The sequence below is a fragment of the Lagenorhynchus albirostris genome, chromosome 10, assembly GCF_949774975.1.
Source record: "Lagenorhynchus albirostris chromosome 10, mLagAlb1.1, whole genome shotgun sequence".
Classification (NCBI taxonomy): Eukaryota; Metazoa; Chordata; class Mammalia; order Artiodactyla; family Delphinidae; genus Lagenorhynchus; species Lagenorhynchus albirostris.
Genome location: NC_083104.1, coordinates 21,904,638 through 21,922,714, shown reverse-complemented (window position 1 = coordinate 21,922,714; position 18,077 = coordinate 21,904,638). Strand labels below are relative to the sequence as shown.

The 18,077-nt window shown below is 37.8% G+C and overlaps 1 protein-coding gene across 1 annotated transcript in view; it reads left to right on the top strand.

The window, feature by feature from the left end:
• TAFA1 (TAFA chemokine like family member 1) overlaps nucleotides 1-17,798 on the top strand; it is a 699,324-nt gene extending 681,526 nt beyond the window's left edge. The window contains exons 7-8 of the mRNA XM_060163960.1: nucleotides 9,313-9,437; nucleotides 14,887-17,798. Coding sequence (XP_060019943.1) covers nucleotides 9,313-9,437; nucleotides 14,887-14,904 — 143 coding nt within the window. The 3' untranslated portion in view covers nucleotides 14,905-17,798. The remainder of the gene's footprint in view (nucleotides 1-9,312; nucleotides 9,438-14,886) is intronic.
• Nucleotides 17,799-18,077: the final 279 nt, after the last annotated feature.

Here is an 18,077-nt window from a genome sequence, read left to right as displayed (position 1 = left end):
ATAACCATGATTCTTTGTGTTCCTTCTTAACTGTATATTTTAAATTACGTACCTACACAAACACAAAAAAATATAGCTGAATTTAATTCTAAAATAAAACCATCAATTTAGGGAAAGCAAGACCAACATCCAGTGTTTGAAGTATAAGTGGATGCATGAATAGAGTTATCATGTATTAAAAGTGCAACATAATCCAGAAACGCCAGCCCTGGTGTCCAGACCACGAAGAGGAATGTTATTGCTGGCAGGGATTAGGAGTGTTCCCTTAAATTGGCAAAAAATCTGAACATTCTTTCTCACCAAGCAGACAGGTTTTTTTCAAAGCAGTAGGAGGTGTATCCCTGCATTCATGAAAAGTAAAAGATTTCTTTGTTTTGTGTTTTATCTTAAAATTCATGTGAAGTTAGCCTTTTACCTCATAGTAAATATTCTTATTTGCTTTAATATGAAAACACTTTGGTTGATTACTTGGTGGTTAAATTACCCCCTCATTATCCCATCATTACATGTAGTGTTTCCCACAAGAGATTGTATGCCACTTTAGGGTAGGAACTGTGTCTCTTTTATGTCCAGCACAGTAGTTAATGAATAGCTTTTGAATGAATAAAATATAACTTTTGTCTTCAAATACCTTCAAGGAAAACTATCACTCAAGGAAATTGTACCACTCTTATCTTCTGTCTTTAAGTACTGCCCATTTCACAATCCACATCCTCACTTCCAGCCTCACCAAGATAAATTGCCTCAGTTTGAAAAGCACTAGAATAGAATTTGTAGAAGAGAAGCAGTGCTAATGAATCCTATCATCAGCTATTAATTCTATGTATGTCTCCAAAATATATTATAGATCCTACCAAGAAGTACAGTCTAATCGGTAAAAAGCAAATATGTGCATCCCAGAACTAGGATAAACTTCCATTTAAGAAAAAAAAAAAAAGGCACTCACTCTCTATAAAGGTAATTGCATGAATGCATACATAGATGGATAGTGGACATATGGATAAATAACAGTAGTAATTTCCATGTGTTGAGTATAACGTTTATTAGGTATGCTGCTAAGTATCTTATTTCATCTAAAATTCACAATAACCAGTTGTGATTTTTATTAACTCCATTTATAACTCAGGAACCTGAGACTTGAACCAAAGAACTTTCTACTAGTAAGTGATGGAGTTAAGGTTCAAACCTGGGTCCCTCTATTACATACCCAAGAGCTTAGAGACTTAACCATTCCCTGATCCCTCCAAACTGGATCCAATCCTTAAATGTGAGCTCACAGGAAAGAGGGAGTTTGGAATGTCTATAGGCAATGTTATTCAATGCCTTTAATTTTCTGTTTGCTTTGATAAAGACAGTCACACACAGGGAGTCGCTGCAGGACTTGTGAAGAAGAGAATCGGAACAGCTGTTCCAACAGCCTGTGCCAAAAGGGAAGCTGGAGCGCGGTCCCATTCCTTTAATGGAGTTCCAGCCATTGCTTTAAACTGCATGACAGGTTGCACAAAAATGAGCCTGGAAATTTGTCTTGATTGATGTACTTATAACCTACTTCTGGGAACATGAATGCAGTCATATGTTCAGTCATTCAGTTTATGCTCAAACTCTCATAAGTCATAGAAGCAAGCTGAGAGTTTGGCATAATATCGAAAAACAATGGTGTACTCGCTAACTTTGTGAAGAATTGCCTTTTCTCTTTGGGAATGATTTCATTCTTTTGAGTAATAAAAATGATGATGATGATGATGATAGTAATAGCTAATATTTATTAAACATTTGCTGAATGCCAGACACTCTGCTAAGTGCTTGGGATGGATTTTCTCATGGGACCCTCACAATCCTTTGATATAGGCACTACTTTGTTTTCTTTCTCTTTTTCTTTCATTTTGCATTCATTCATTTAAAATTGGCAAACCTGTCTCGAGCTACTCTATGCCATTCAGAGATGAATGCAATGTGGTCTGTGCCCTCAAGAAGTTCACTACCTAGTGAGTAGGCAGGCACATGAGCTAATTAGCTAATAATTAGAGTCCAGTGTGGTTAGGGTTACAGTTAATATGGTTGAGATACTGGCAACAGTGTTTCCTCAGTTGTTCCTAACATCACGTTCAGCTCTTCCCTGCTTCACAATTCTAGAAAAGGCATCCAAAAATCAAGACCTATCAGTTCTCTGTTTGAATGCAGTAGGGCTTATCTGGCATTTCAGGTGCTTGCTTCTTCCTTCTTGCATCTTGCACACCACTGCCAAATTCATCTTCCCCAACTATCCCTATAACACGTCCTCCCTTTGCTCACAGAATCTAGAATCTTCAATGACTTAACTTTCCTTAAAAAAAAAGTTAATGAAAAAAAAATTTTAAGCCCAAGCATCTTGCTTTCAGAAACTTCTACAATCTTATTAAGAGTTCCTCTTTTCCTACTCCCCACTGTGAATTTGCTCTTCTAGTATATTAATGTATTTACTATTGGAGGAGCACTTTTTGTTCATTTTATCTCTTTACCGTAATTCATGCCAAAATGCCAATAGTGCCTATATTGAGAAACCCTGAACTAAGTTGTAGGCTCTGAGGGCAGGGACTATGTCATGTTCATTATTTTATTGCTCTCAGCAAATCAGGTAGTGCTTTGACTGTGCAAAGTACCCAATAAACATTTGCTGAACTGCAACTCAAGTGTTATCTGCTGAAATGATAAAAAGGGGACCACAGTTCTTAGATAATATGATGTTTATTTCTATGTTTATTAAGCCATTGCTTATTCTATCTTTTTCTATTTCCGTGGGAAAATTGCTCAAAGTGAACGGCAACAACCAAAGGGGGGAGAAAAAACAAACAAACAAGATTTCTGCTCCATTTATGATTTATCACTGAAAGATGGATTGACTCTCCTTCTACAGTCTGTCTTCTGCTTGACAGCAATATGACCTGCTATAAGGGTGAAATCAAGACTCATGATTAATTTACATTCCCACCAACAGTGCAAGAGCGTTGCCTTTTCTCCACACCCTCTCCAGCATTTACTGTTGCTAGATTTTTTAATGATGGCCATTCTGATCAGTGTGAGATGATATCTCATTGTAGTTTTGATTTGCATTTCTCTAATGATTAATGATGTTGAGCATTCTTTCATGTGTTTGTTGCCAATCTGTATCTCTTCTTTGGAGAAATGTCTATTTAGGTCTTCTTGCCATTTTGGGATTGGATTGTTTGTTTTTTTGATATTGAGCTGCATGAGCTGCTTGTAAATTTTGGAGATTAATCCTTTGTCAGTTGCTTCATTTGCAAATATTTTCTCCCATTCTGAGGGGTGTCTTTTGGTCTTGTTTATGGTTTCCTTTGCTGTGCAAAAGCTTTGAAATTTCATTAGGTCCCATGTGTTTATTTTTGTTTTTATTTCCATTTCTCTAGGAGGTGGGTCAAAAAGGATCTTGCTGTGATTTATGTCATAGAGTGTTCTGCCCATGTTTTCCTCTAAGAATTTGATAGTGTCTGGCCTTACATTTAGGTCTTTAAACCATTTTGAGTTTATTTTTGTGTATGGTGTTAGGGAGTGTTCTAATTTCATACTTTTACATGTAGCTGTCCAGTTTTCCCAGCACCACTTATTGAAGAGGCTGTCTTTTCTCCACTGTATATTCTTGCCTCCTTTATCAAAGATAAGGGGACCATATGTGCGTGAGTTTATGTCTGGGCTTTCTATCCTGTTCCATTGATCTATATTTCTGTTTTTGTGCCAGTACCATACTGTCTTGATTACTGTAGTTTTGTGGTATAGTCTGAAGTCAGGAAGCCTGATTCCTGCAGCTCCATTTTTCGTTCTCAAGATTGCTTTGGCTATTCGAGGTCTTTTGTGTTTCCATACAAATTGTGAAATTTTTTGTTCTAGTTCTGTAAAAAATGCCAATGGTAGTTTGATAGGGATTGCATTAAATCTATAGATTGCTTTGGGTAGTAGAGTCATTTTCACAATGTTGATTCTTCCAATCCAAGAACATGGTATATCTCTCCATCTATTTGTATCATCTTTAATTTCTTTCATCAGTGTCTTATAATTTTCTGCATACAAGTCTTTTGTTTCATTAGGGAGGTTTTTTCCTAGATATTTTATTCTTTTTGTTGCAATGGTAAATGGGAGTGTTTTCTTAATTTCACTTTCAGATTTTTCATCATTAGTGTATAGAAATGCCAGAGATTTCTGTGCATTAATTTTCTATCCTGCTACTTTACCAAATTCATTGATAAGCTCTAGTAGTTTTCTGGTAGCATCTTTAGGATTCTCTGTGTATAGTATCATGTCATCTGCAAACAGTGACAGCATTACTTCTTCTTTTCCGATTTGGATTCCTTTTATTTCTTTTTCTTCTCTGATTGCTGTGGCTAAAACTTCCAAAACTATGTTGAATAATAGTGGTAAGAGTGAGCAACCTTGTCTTATTCCTGACCTTAGTGGAAATGGTTTCAGTTTTTTACCATTGAGGATGATGTTGGCTGTGGATTTGTCATATATGGCCTTTATTATGTTGAGTAAAGTTCCCTCTACGCCTACTTTCTGCAGGGTTTTTATCAGCCACTATGGAGAACAGTATGGAGGTTCCTTAAAAAACTAAAATTAGAACTACCATACGACCCAGAAATCCCACTACTGGGCATATACCCTGAGAAAACCATAATTCAAAAAGAGCCATGTACCACAGTGTTCATTGCAGCTCTATTTACAATAGCCAGGACATGGAAGCAATGTAAGTGTCCATCAACAGGTGAATGGATAAAGAAGAAGTGGCACATATATACAATGGAATATTACTCAGCCATAAAAAGAAACAAAATTGAGTTATTTGTAGTGAGATGGATGGACCTAGAGTCTGTCATACAGAATGAAGTAAGTCAGAAAGAGAAAAACAAATACCATTTGTTAACACATATATATGGAATCTAAGGAGAAAAAAAAAAAAGTTCATGAAGAACCTAGGGGTAAGACGGGAATAAAGACACAGACCTACTAGAGAATGGACTTGAGGATATGGGGAGGGGGAAGGGTAAGCTGGGACAAAGTGAGAGAGTGGCATGGATATATATACACTACCAAACGTAAAATAGATAGCTAGTGGGAAGCAGCCGCATAGCACAGGGAGATCAGCTCGGTGCTTTGTCACCACCTAGCAGGGTGGGATAGGGAGGGTGGGAGGGAGGGATACGCAAGAGGGAAGAGATATGGGAACATATGTATATGTATAACTGATTCACTTTGTTATAAAACAGAAACTAACACACCATTGTGAAGCAATTATACTCCAATAAAGATGTTAAAAAAAAAAAAGGACTCATGATTAAAGTGGACTTAGTGATTTTAAGAATATCTCAAGGAAAGATGAACATTCTTGAAAAAGTTGAAGATCAGATATTTTTCAGAACACGGCACATTCATAGAGAGAATCCCAGAATGCCAGTGTTAAAAGGGACTTTTAAGACCCTTTTTCATAATCACCACAGGTAAGACAGAATTAGGTTTTGCTGATATTTAATTAATTCAGTTCTTCTAAGTGATAAAAGTTCTTAGAGCAGTTACGCATCTACCTCATAAGTTTCTCATGGATTCAGAAAGTGTTCACTAGTGAGAATTTCTATTAGAACGCTACAACTAATGAAATCAAGCAATGTGTAGCTGAGACTAAGAAGAAACAAGTGTAATGAGCTGTCCCTTGCCCAAATTACTTTTCAAGTTAATTTTACAAGAAACTGAATTTTTTTGTTTTATGCAAGTGTTTGTGTTGATATGAAATTTATTTCCAATAATAATAGAGCAGGGATTCCCTGGTGGCACAGTGGTTGGGAGTCCGCCTGCCAACGCAGGGGACATGGGTTCGAGCCCTGGTCCATGAGGATCCCACGTGCCGCGGAGCAACTAAGCCCGTGCGCCACAACTACTGAGCCTGTGCTCTAGAGCCCACGTGCCACAACTACTGAAGCCCGCTGGCCTAGAGCCTGTGGTCCGCAACGAGAGAAACCACCGCAATGAGAAGCACGCGCACCGACGAAGAGTAGCCCCGGCTCGGCACAACTAGAGAAAGCCTGCACGCAGCAACGAAGAACCAAGGCAGCCAAAAATAATAAAATAGAATAAAATTTTTTAAATAGAGCGGAGAGAATTCATTTATCCACTCAGCAGGCAATACATGTTTTTTTGGAGACCTATGAATTTTGAATACAAAACTAGAATGAGTTAGCACTATCGTGATGGAAAACATAGATTTTGTGGTTAAGCAGGCCTGGATTCTTGCGTTAATTTCTGAACTTCCTACCTGTGTAAGCTTGGGAAAGTTACTTAACCGTTATGGGCTTTCGTTTTTTTATCTAAAAAAAAATGGGTTCATAATAATATCTACTTCATAGAGTTGCTTTGAAGACTGAGATAATACATTTAAAAGTACCTAACACAGAGACACGTAAGAAGCATTCAGAAATGTCAGTTATCAGTTTTATTATTGAACTGACCACTATAATTCAGACTTTTAGAATTATTTTTATTTATGGTTTTATCATTATAATTATCTCTAAGAAAAAAATATTTAAAAACAACTAAATATCATTAATATTAGCTCATTTTATTAAATCTAGTTGATCACTCCTTGTCCAATAATCAGAAGGTTTTCAGTAGCTTCCGAATTGGGAGAAGAGGAGTCAATTTTTAGATCCTTTCTTTGTGAACTTTTTTAAAGATATTGCAGGAAATACGAGTTCATGAAAAAACTAGGATGCGAGACTATAGTTTGACCTAGGCCCTAAAACAATATATATTAAGATGACTGTGGAATGCACAAAGCAGAAACAAAATAGGTCTAATAGCATCTTTAGAAAAGCAACCCTGGTAAAATGAACTAGATTCTAATAAGCCAGAGAGTAGTGCCAAGTCATCAAACTCCCTTTAGAAAGGCAACTGTAACAGTTTTTAGAGACCGTAGGCAAGTCTGGGACATTTTCATTCTTAGAAAGCTTTTTCTCTTCCCCTCCAAGCCAGTGGTCTCTATAAACTTGAATTAAAAGTCATACTTGGGTTTTGAGATGTATTCTTTTTCCTACTGTCTACATTTTCATTTAGGAGATATTAATGCTTGAGAGAAAGAGGAGAAAGCGCTTTGTTAGCTTGCAACAAAGTAAGTCAGCTGTGAGAGGGCACAGCAGCGAAAAGAAGATGGAACAGGGTCCTTTAGAAAGAGGCAAAGGTGCTCATGTCTGACCTTACCAGTAGTTGTTCATTATTTGTGTGCCCCTGTGAAAAAAGAGGGACAAATTCTAAATCAATGACCACTGGGAAAGGCAGTTTCCCCTCAGAGAGTGTCCATTCGTGATGGTCGAGATGCAGGGCAGCATTATTGAAATATTAGGTGGGCTTTAAGGGGACACACATGGCAAATGTGATTGGCCTGTTTGTGACTGAGCTCTAGCAGGCAGGGAGCCTCAGACTGAAGGCTCTCAATAAACACTGCCAAACACTGACTTGTATCTGACGTTACTGGAAGCTTTGCCGTTTATTTTTTTTTCCCCTTCAAGGCCACATATGTTTTTCTTGCTGTCAAAATATATGCTTCTCTATTTAGTATTGTTACCTATTAATTCACACAAATAAGGCCTCTTAACTCCTGACTAGCTTCTTCTTCTAGTCCATACCCTGATGCTGAGACCTGTTGTTAAAAAGAAAATCATTCAGAACGTTCATAATCATTTTGGACGCTGTGAAAGATTCGTGTTTTCTGTTATCAGTCTGTGTTTTGCCAAAATTATCACGTTGTCCTGCATAACGGTAGAACTATGTGCAAGATTTTCCTTCCTCTGCTTGCCCTATCCAATGTAGTTGCATCTTAGGCGATTTGGTCTGGTCCACGTATAAGGTGAGCATCACATACAGGCAAAGTTACCCTTGAAAAAAAATCCTCAAATTGACTGTATAATAGAGTAGAAATGATTTTGCATATATAATCCTGCAGAGTAATTTTTATTCAAAGGAAAGTTTGAGGAAGACTGTATTCTAAAGGAGGGGAAGTCTGAAATAAGAAAAGTCTAGAAGGGGGAAACCTAAATGCAGGTAGATGTCCGGACGTTTCAACCATTCTGCTTCTAAGGTAGCAATCTAATCCCTCTAGTGAATGCTGGGTGGATAGAGGATTTTAATGTGCTCCTGCTTCCCTGTGGCGTGGACTCCATTTCGTTTTAAGATTAATCTTCTGTGACATTAAGAAATGTCATGTGGGTTCTTTGTTGTTGTGAGAATTAAACGTCAGGATGGAGACAGGGTGGAAATGTGAGGGGTTGGGAAGCGACCAATTTTCTTTTAGATAAAGACCTAGAGTTTCAGTCCAGTGTAAAGACAGCCACTTGGAAAGTATCACAGAAGAAACACTCACAGACATTTTAAGGATTTTGCAGGAAAAAGCCCAGGTGGATTTGTAAAAAAAAAAAAACAATGCCTTGAGCAGCTTCAGAAATGACCAACGCTCGTGCAGAAAAAAATTTCACTCAGGATGTTAAGATGTGGAACTGCTTGATTTGTACTGAGCGAATCTAGTCTCCAGTTTTCTAAAATCTCATTATCCAAAAAAGTGCGCTATAAATCCATCCACTAAATTCATTGCCAGCTTCCTAATGTGGGCAGCCTCAATATCAGCCTGAAAAATGGGGCTATTTTATCAGAGGGTCAAGTTTTCAAAGTTCCACTCATATCACCTTAAACCTATTGAAAGGAAACCACAGCTCGTATCAAATATACTTCTGACTGTAAACAAATAGTTTCATTTATTATGACTTGGTTTTAATTTTGCAGGTTTTCTTTTATACTTTTGGTCAATTCATTTTTTCTTTTTTGGTAAGCCTTTGATATCTCAAAGGCTGTAGGGTGGGAGATAAACCCTAAAGCTGGGTAAACAAACGGGCCTTTCTGAAAACAAGAGCTCAATTAGTCATTCTGAAGGACAGTTAGCCCTTTTGTCCCTTTCACTGAAAAGAAAGCACCAGGTCTTTGATCTACAAACTTAACACAAAATTTCCTCCAAAAAGTAAATGTCCCCATTCTGTACGTTTTCATCATACAAGGAGATTGTGGACAAAATGTAGCTTGATGAAACCAGATGGCATAATTATATTTGCATTTTAAGATGTTTAAGTTAAAATCTCATTCTTCTTAGTAGAGTAGTCTTAGCCAATCATGAAAGTTAAAAAGGACCTAATGTGTTTCAAAGAGCATTAACATTTGTAGAAGAACTCAGCCTTGCGCCCAGGTTGTTTGGATGAATTGCATACACACTTGTTTCCTGTCTTTGCACAGCCTCCATAGTGATTGGGAAATGGTGGTGTGAGATGGAACCTTGTCTAGAAGGAGAAGAGTGTAAGACACTCCCTGATAATTCCGGATGGATGTGTGCTACAGGCAATAAAATCAAGACCACAAGAGTAAGTTCATTTTTTTTCAAATGTCTCATGCGTGTTACGAACTGTACTGTTTGCCTTTGTGTCGTATTTACAAATACCACCCAGAAAAGCTTTGAAAAGGAGAGGAAGAAGCCTTTTCCCCAACAGAAACTCTTCTTGACCATTCAGATCAGTGTCTATCCATCAGAGAGAAGTTAGAGATTGAACTTGACTTTTCCATACTGAGCAGTTTAGTGTTTCTCTTACTGAGTCATAAATAAAGCTAGGTTACCACAGCCAAAGGAAGGAGGAGCAGTGAGGCAGTTATTTGGATTCTGCATCTGATATCTGTGGTACTCAGAATGGATAATAAAATAAGGGTCTAGCCTAATTCATCCAGATGGTTTCCTGAACAGTTCTGCATTTAAGTGCAGCCATCTTCTAAAGGTTCTTTAAAGGAATTGTTTGATGCTCTCTTAGGGAGGTGAAAGAATTCTCTGATGTGAATAATTGTTTCTTACTTTGTGCGGATAAATCAGGAGTTGGCTTCAAAATATGTAACGACCTGTATGAGGCTACCCAGCCCATCAGAATTGGTGTCATGATGCTGGAGCAGGTTGGAGAGGACAGCTAGGCCAGCCGTTGACCCTATAGATACTGGTCCGTAGGAGAGTCTGGAAGTTCTGATGGGGGTGTGAAGGGCGTTTGGTCAGGGTACTTAAGACAGTAACTATTTATTCAATATTTTAAGAGCCAGTATGGTGATATGTACATGTACCACATGAATATCAGCCCTGTTATGTGTGTATGTGTTTTAAGTATTGGGTATTTTTTAAAACAAGCTTCACCATCTACAAATTCCAATATGTTGAACTTGCAGACTTCCAAAGAGGTGACCCAAATTTAAAAGGGCATCTCTGATTCCAGCCCCTGTATTATGAGTCTTACCTTGGTCTTCTTCTCAGAATCGTCTTTTCACAAAATAAAATTGGTTCTTGCATCTTTGTGATGCAGGAAACATAACACCGTAAGAAAATTTTTTATATATATAAAATAAGTGGAGACACTGTGTGTCAAATTTAGTTGCCTGTATTGACCACATTAGCCAGTAAATGGCTATACCTCCCTGGCTTGCACCCAGGAGGGATGCCTGAACCACCCTAGCTTGTTAACATGAAACTATGCTCTAAGAAGCTCTGCCTGGATTATCGTATCATTTCAATGAGACACCTACAGAAGAGAGTATTCGAAAATGAGCCCAGTTCCTGATGCTTAGCCCAAAAATCATCTTCATTAGTTGGTAGAGTATGGATTTCAGGTTTCCCTTTGGTTACATTTTACCTGACGATGACTTTACCAAGTAATTTGAAGATACCCTCACAAGTTAGTTTTAAGCTACTCTGAATTTTGGCCAGTATGATTGGAATCCAGGCACCATTGTTTTAAACACATTGCTGACATATCCTCTGCCACATCTCCATTCCCTATCCCAAATGATAACCAATCACTCTTTATTGATGGTGAGCCCTGTTTTAATAGTACCTTCAGACTTGAAAGTCCCGTAAAGAGCAATAATGCAAATCAAAACATTTCAGGATTTAGATATGTGAAATTCCAAGAATACGAACGAGGAGACTCTTTGGCAGATAGAAAATAAAGGAACAAAACACAGAACTTGTTAGTGCTACTTATTTGTGACCCACGTCACTTTTTTTGATTTGGCCTTTGTAGAGTCTATTTTAAAACCATCAGGCATGTTGTAATACATCCTGGACATTCTCCGGCATCACCAAAGTATGGTGTGGAGTCCAGTCATGATAACAGAGGCTGGTACACACTGTGTTCACTACGCCCCTGGGTGAGCTGAGCACAGTCCACACGGCTGAATGTATAAGAGAAATAAATCACCCTTACAGCCAGGTTAAAAACAGAGGATGTACCTGTTCTGATGTGCGCATCCATTTCAGGAAAGGAAATAAGAGAATCCTCTACAGCCATGTGCGTGGCACATAAGTCAACTAAGAATTCTCAAGACTGTCTTTAGAGGCGGAAGAAGAAGACACTAGAAAAAGCTGAATTTTTTAAGAAATTTGGGTCAAGAAAACCCAAACAGTACACTGACTTACATTTTCTCCTCCCTTCCTTACAAGAAATTCCCAATGAAATAAGCACTTTTAAATACAAAAGGCACCAATTGAGTCCAGATGATACCTACAGGAGCTCCATTCTGTATAAATAGCCAACACCAGTTCTTAGATCATATGCTCCACAAATAGGTTTTATATGAATTTTTCTAGTATGCCCTGTGTATTTTTCCCCATCAGAGTATAAATATGCCTACACACTTCAAATGTTGACTCTAGCAATTTAACTTTTAAAACAGTTTAATTCACAGATGTATTTTAATTATGAATCATATGTTTTCATTGTTCTTTAAGAGGTAATCTTTAGGGTAAAAAATTCAAATTCTTACTAAAGTAAAAGGAAGAATAAAGAAAATCACCTCTTTTGTTCTTATGTGTAGGATTGATTCAAAGAGTTCTTTCTCTCAGAAAAAGACAAAAACAAAAACCTGAAGAAACATACCCAGCTTGCTAATGGCAACTGGGAATTTCCTTCACACTGTTATTTTTTAAAAGTAGCTTCAGGGTAAAGAAATTTGCAAGAAAGATTCCTGGGACTTCATTCTTTTTCCCTATATAGTTTTTTCCTAAAACCTCCCTATTATATGGGTTACTTCCAAATTAATCATCCTGAGCGAAAATTCTCATCATTCTTTGAAATGTAGATAAACAAAAGATGGTTCAAAATGTGGTCTAAAATTTAAATTTTTGTGATGCTCATTTTTTAAGGAGGGTGGAGAGTAGAAATTCAGTGTTTCATTTAAACAACCAGACACCCCAGAATGTGGACTAGCCAGGGTAACAGGCCACAGTCTTAAGGAAAACCTTGGGGAAATTGCATCTGGGTGACAATAAAGCTTAGAAGGAAGGAGAAAAGATAAGTAGAATTAAGCAAAGTCTTCCATTTCAGGAGATTCAGAAGAATAAATCATAGGGAAAGAGGAAGCTTCCTTAATGCCACCCTACAGAGAGAAAGTAGTCATGCTTGAGACATGTTCCAAAAACCCAGCCTGGGGTACAATAAAACTGGTAACAGGTACCTTCTGGGGAGAAGCTCAGTACATCTGCGTGAAGTTTCTTGGCTAAATTTTAACCCTGTTCCTGCTTGATCATTGCTTCTGTTGTTTTATTAAACTGCTTTGTTGGGAGTTTGCAGCAAGACTAACCGACCTAAATATTGACTAGAGACTTTTTTCCGGATGGTTTTAGATGCCTATTAGTTTATCTCTTTTCTTTAAACTGATATATCAAAAACATAAGTTTGAAAGGTGGGGAGGCTATATTCCATGCATTCGGGAACCAATCTAATACCCTGTGTATTCAGGAACAATGACTTCGTTTAGAAAGCTAGACTTCCCCTTAGAAGAAATAAGTTGTTTGACAATGGTGTGATAATTTGTATGTAAAAGGTGAACATTGGTTGGTTGGGGACAGGAAGAGGAGGGGAATAAAATAAGGAGAAAACCAAAGTCATTTGGGAAGGAAAATTAGCAGATTAAAACACCAGAACATAATCTGATCTAATACCTGGGGAAATATCAAGCAACCTCGGATTTCCTTCAGTCCAATATGTCAATGGCTTTCACACTAGCGAGGAAATCAACAGTTGCTGCACAATGTAGAGTCAAGTTTCATTTCCTAAAAGAGTAAGTTGCAGACCTCAGATTACACACCTAACCACAAGAGCCATCTTGTCAGATTTGGTGTTCTCTGTGACTAGCCCAACACAGTTCACCAAAATCATTTGTCCACAGCCCCTGGGATCATCCTCCTAATGCCAACTCTAACTTTACATATCTCCACCCATTCTAATCACCCTGATGGGTTTTTTTATATTACTGAAGGGTAAAGTGCCAGCTTTGACATATTCCAGCTTCTTCCCTCAAAATTCCACCAGGTCTGAAATGTTTTGAGAGACTTCACAATCTTGATCTCTAGTCCATTCGTTTTGCAAGAAATGCCTTTAAAAGAGAGAGAAAGATGGTGGGGGAGGAGAGAGGGAGGGGTATTTAGAGATTGCAGGAAAGAAGAGTAAACCATCTTCTTAAAGAATAACCTATGCTATCACAATTGCCCCTGGATCCAAGTGCGCTCATTCATTTCTTTAATAAATAATATTAAGCCTCTGTTATCTAAAAGTCTTGGGAATGTGATGGTGGACATGACACGGCCCCTGGTCTTCTGTGGAGGCTAGGGCCTAAGGTTCAGTGGGATAGGGGAGGAGGAGGGTCAGTACAGATAAAAGAAAGGCAATTCCAGTTCAGTTTTGGAAATGTCGCTTTCTCCCTCCTTTCGGTAAAAAAGAAGACAGTGAAACAAAATGTGATAAACACCACTGGACTGTAGGAAACCAAGGTTTGGAAGGATCTGTTATTTATATGGAAGAATAAAAAAATGTGTGAAGACTTCTCATACATTCTGCCCCTGGTCCAACCAACTTTTGAATGCAAATGTGTATGGTGTATGACTGTTCCTACCCAACCCTGAAAGCTTTAAATGGACTTCACTCCTGGCCTCAGAATACTCAATTTCTAAGCTATAAAAAATTAAGAGATGATGAAGAAAAATGTCTTAAGTCCTAAAACTCTAAAGTAGAACCTTCAACTCTATTAGAACCATCATTCATGCTCTAAACCAGTGATTCTTCGTGCATGCATCCTTCTGAAAATAAGAGTCTTTGGGACCATATTTGAATGGATTAAATGGCATCAATAGTTATAGGAGTATGCCCTTGATTGCCCTTGAACACCATGTCATTGTTTGAGTGGAACAGTTCCTCACCTTGCAAAGGTCTCTTACGTTCCTCAACAAACGTGATCTGACCTTGGCAATGAGTTCACCTCATGCCACCCCTTTGCATCTCACAAGAGACCAACATGAGAAGGCCATGGAATTTCCTACTCATGAAATTCTCATCAGACAGACATAGGAATGACTACATAATGTGCAGGAAGAGCCCAGTGCAAAATGGAAACACAGGGGCCCTTGTTCAAAAGTTACTAATAATTTCAAGATGGCAACTGCTGGTCATTAAACCAAGTGAGGGGCCCTTTTCGACAAAGGGCTCCCTGCAACTAGATTGCATGCCCGTGAACCCAGTCCTGAACAGGCATTGCTCCAAGAGTCTGTCTCCTCAACTGGGCAAAATTAATTTAATGAATCGATAAAAAAAAAATACAGTGGCCTGTAAGCTTTGATCACCATTTGAGAACTACTGCTCTAGACTTGAACATTTTTTACTTTAGTTCACTTGAAAGAAGCAACATCCTAAAAATTCAAGGTGTCCTCTTTTTCTGCCTAATCACCTTTCTTTGTGCCTTCATTTTGTTTTCTCCCTGAAATTTCTTTCTTTCTTTCTTTGGTTTCAGATTCACCCAAGAACCTAACGGAAGCATTTGTTATAGTAATAGAGGAAAACCTACTCTGTGGAAAATACATTTTAAGAATTTAAAACATCTTATACATTAGAAGCCAAATGGATTTCTTATTTGCACTTTGACTGATTACCAGATAATCACAGTGCTTTTACTGTGTGTCACGAAGTCTCCTAGAGTGAGAAGACCCGGAGTTTTGGGCAACACCATGGAAAGTGGGTTAAGGAAAAAAAGGGTTTTCTCAATGCAAATTTTTGGGATCACAAAGAAAGATCAACTGTCTTCTAATTTGGATCTATAGTTCCTTTGTACCATTTGAAATATATGTATATATATAATATTTTGAAATATTATATATTCTCTTCAAAAAATGAACTGTACCACAGTTTGAGGCGGCTGGTGTACCTCTTTGAGTTTTGGATGTTTTGTTTTGTTTTGTTGTCATTTCTTTTTCTATCGGCAAGGAAATCACGTGCCCTTTTGAGAGGTCGGCATGGCACTCACACTGGAAGGCCAGCTACAGGTGGACTCCTGGAATCTGAGAGATCAGAACGATACTGAGTCAAAAGCTTCCTTCTCTTTCTACTAGATGGCCCAAGGAAGCACATCGTCCTGTTTTATTGTTTTCTACCCTGTGCAATGTTAGCATGCAAGCTTGGCTTACATAACCATACTTTATATTCAACTGGTATATAATAACCGTTCTAACCTCTTCCAGGAAAATATTTTTAGAACTACTAGCTTTTCCACAGATAAGAAAAATGAGGATTCTTGAGGGAGCCGCTCCACCATGCTATTAAGACTCTGGCAGAGTGATGGTCATATGTGGATCCCTGTATTAAGTTCTGTAAATACAATGTCTTAAGGCTTTGTATAGCTGTCCTAGACTGAAGGAATGTCCTCTGATTAAATCCAAAGTCTGACATCATTAATCACATAGTGCTGTAGCAACAGGTCTTATCACAGCCCATCTTTCTATATTTGATTTGCTTTTTCCAAGAGTATTCAGATCTCTTCTGGTGAGATGGGAAGACCATTAAAGAAATTAGGTTTCAGAATGACCCTTGTGACCAAATGTTGGACAGCCCTATTAAAGTGGTAAATAACTGCTTTCTCAATCTACTTGTCCTCTTCATTTGCCATTTACTTTTCCTCAGTCTGCTTTAGCCAAATCCAGAGAACGCCCGCTTAGCGACACATAGTCCACCAGAATTTTTTGCATGACGTCATTGCTGCCATCATAACCAATATTTCCAACTCTAATAGTTTGAAAACTAGAAATTCATTATTATGAGTTCAATGTTCTCAGCCAGCAAGATGAACTGTCAAACCCTATTATTGGGCTTCTATAGTGATCACTTGGATGATACGTATTGGGCTCACCCCCCAAAAGATCAACTTGTGTCCATCTTCTTTTTTTGAGAGTTACTCAGCTGATACTTATAAGAAGGAAATATCTACTTAAATTCTAGTTTACCTGGTAGAGCATAATAGTACTATAAATTCCTGTTACTTACCCTATCATATTGCAAGTGTATTTTTTTTCTCCAAAGTCTTTTCTCCAGAATACATGTTATTAGGGGCTGTTACTAGATCAGCAGCACAGTGGGTCTCCTAGTGTGGAATTTTTAAGTTAAATTTTGGGTAAAATCCAGAGGCTCCTTCATCTCTACCAATATACCTTGAAGTCTGATTGAATATATAAACACTCTAACCAGGTGGATTTGTTCTGCATCTTGAATGCCTATAAAAGCATCCAAAAATGGAAATGGAATCCTCATTGCAAAATCTGAGCTTCCTAAATACTTTCACAAATATTTTCCAGAAGGTAGCATAAAGTTCATACCAACAAATCAGAATTCCTTTAATTTTATGGTCCATAACCATGTACCAAGTGATATATTAGAAATTGATTTTCATCTGTAAGTTTTGGAGTGAAAACTGAAATCATAAACCCAAAGAATTATCTAGAACAGTACATCCCAAGATGTGGAGGAAGAAACATCTATAATCCAATATATTGGGGAAAGTTTTTTCAACAAAATAAATAGAAATATTTACTGAGGGATTCTCAGAGCCTTTAATACACCAAAAGACACTGTGTGTCTTCAAGAAAGACTGAAACAAGGGGAGCCAAGTAAAAGGCTTCCAGAATCCAGGCATGTTGGTTGGTCCTTGACTAATGGAGAGCTCATTCCCTGACTAATGGGAAGCTGCAAGAAATCATGTCTGTGTGAGGATATGTTCACTGCGTTGTCATGTCTTCAGTTTTTCTAGAGAACCAGAAGTCTGGAATTTACATAAAATCTTCTAACATTCTTAAATAAGATGAACCAAAATGAGATTACTTCCATTAAAAAAATTCTGCAAGCGTTATTATTGCCCAAAATGTCCTGACCATGTGGCCTTTTCTATGAGATTAGTGTTTTCTGGAATACTCTTTGAAAAGTGTTGGTCCTGAATAAAAATCCAATGAGAAGCAAAAGGGATATTCTGTTTTCTGTGGCCTCACACATACAGACCATTCTCATGATTCACAATACGTGGGGGTCACAGCTTTTTCTGTTCTGTAACCTGAGCCTGTAAGTCAATGAAGGAGCTGGTCTAGAGGTTCAAGTCTGTTAGTTCATCTCCTGCTGGTCGCTTAATGCAGTAGCTTCCCTGGGAAAGACCTGGAAGAAGAGAGAAGGGGGAAAAAACCCACCACATCAGAATCAAGCAACCATCCAAGAAAACAGTACAAATATTTGTAAATGTCATCAAATTCAGTTTCAGTTTATCCAAGTCCCTTACCCAAATGTATGAACCATCAACTTGTGTTTAAATTTAACTTGTGCCGGTTTGGGGAATTTTCAGTAGCTACCATCTGCCTATTGAATCTGATTGTATATGGTTTAAAAACTTATATCACGTATTTCTGGTTAATAAAGAGCTCAGTGTGGTATGACTAATATTGATTTTGAGCTTTTGCATCAAATATGATGAAGAATATTATAACATAATTAGAGCAAATGGTCTCGTCCAAATCCCTTCTCTTGGTGAAAAGGGAAATATGACTTATTTCATTAGACAAAGATTTTCGAGTAAGGTGAAGCTTACTTGTTGACTTTTTGTGTGTTTTTTGTGTGTACTTTATGCATTAATGGAGTCGGCAAGCACGTGGAGAAGTTCTGCTTTTTTTCCAT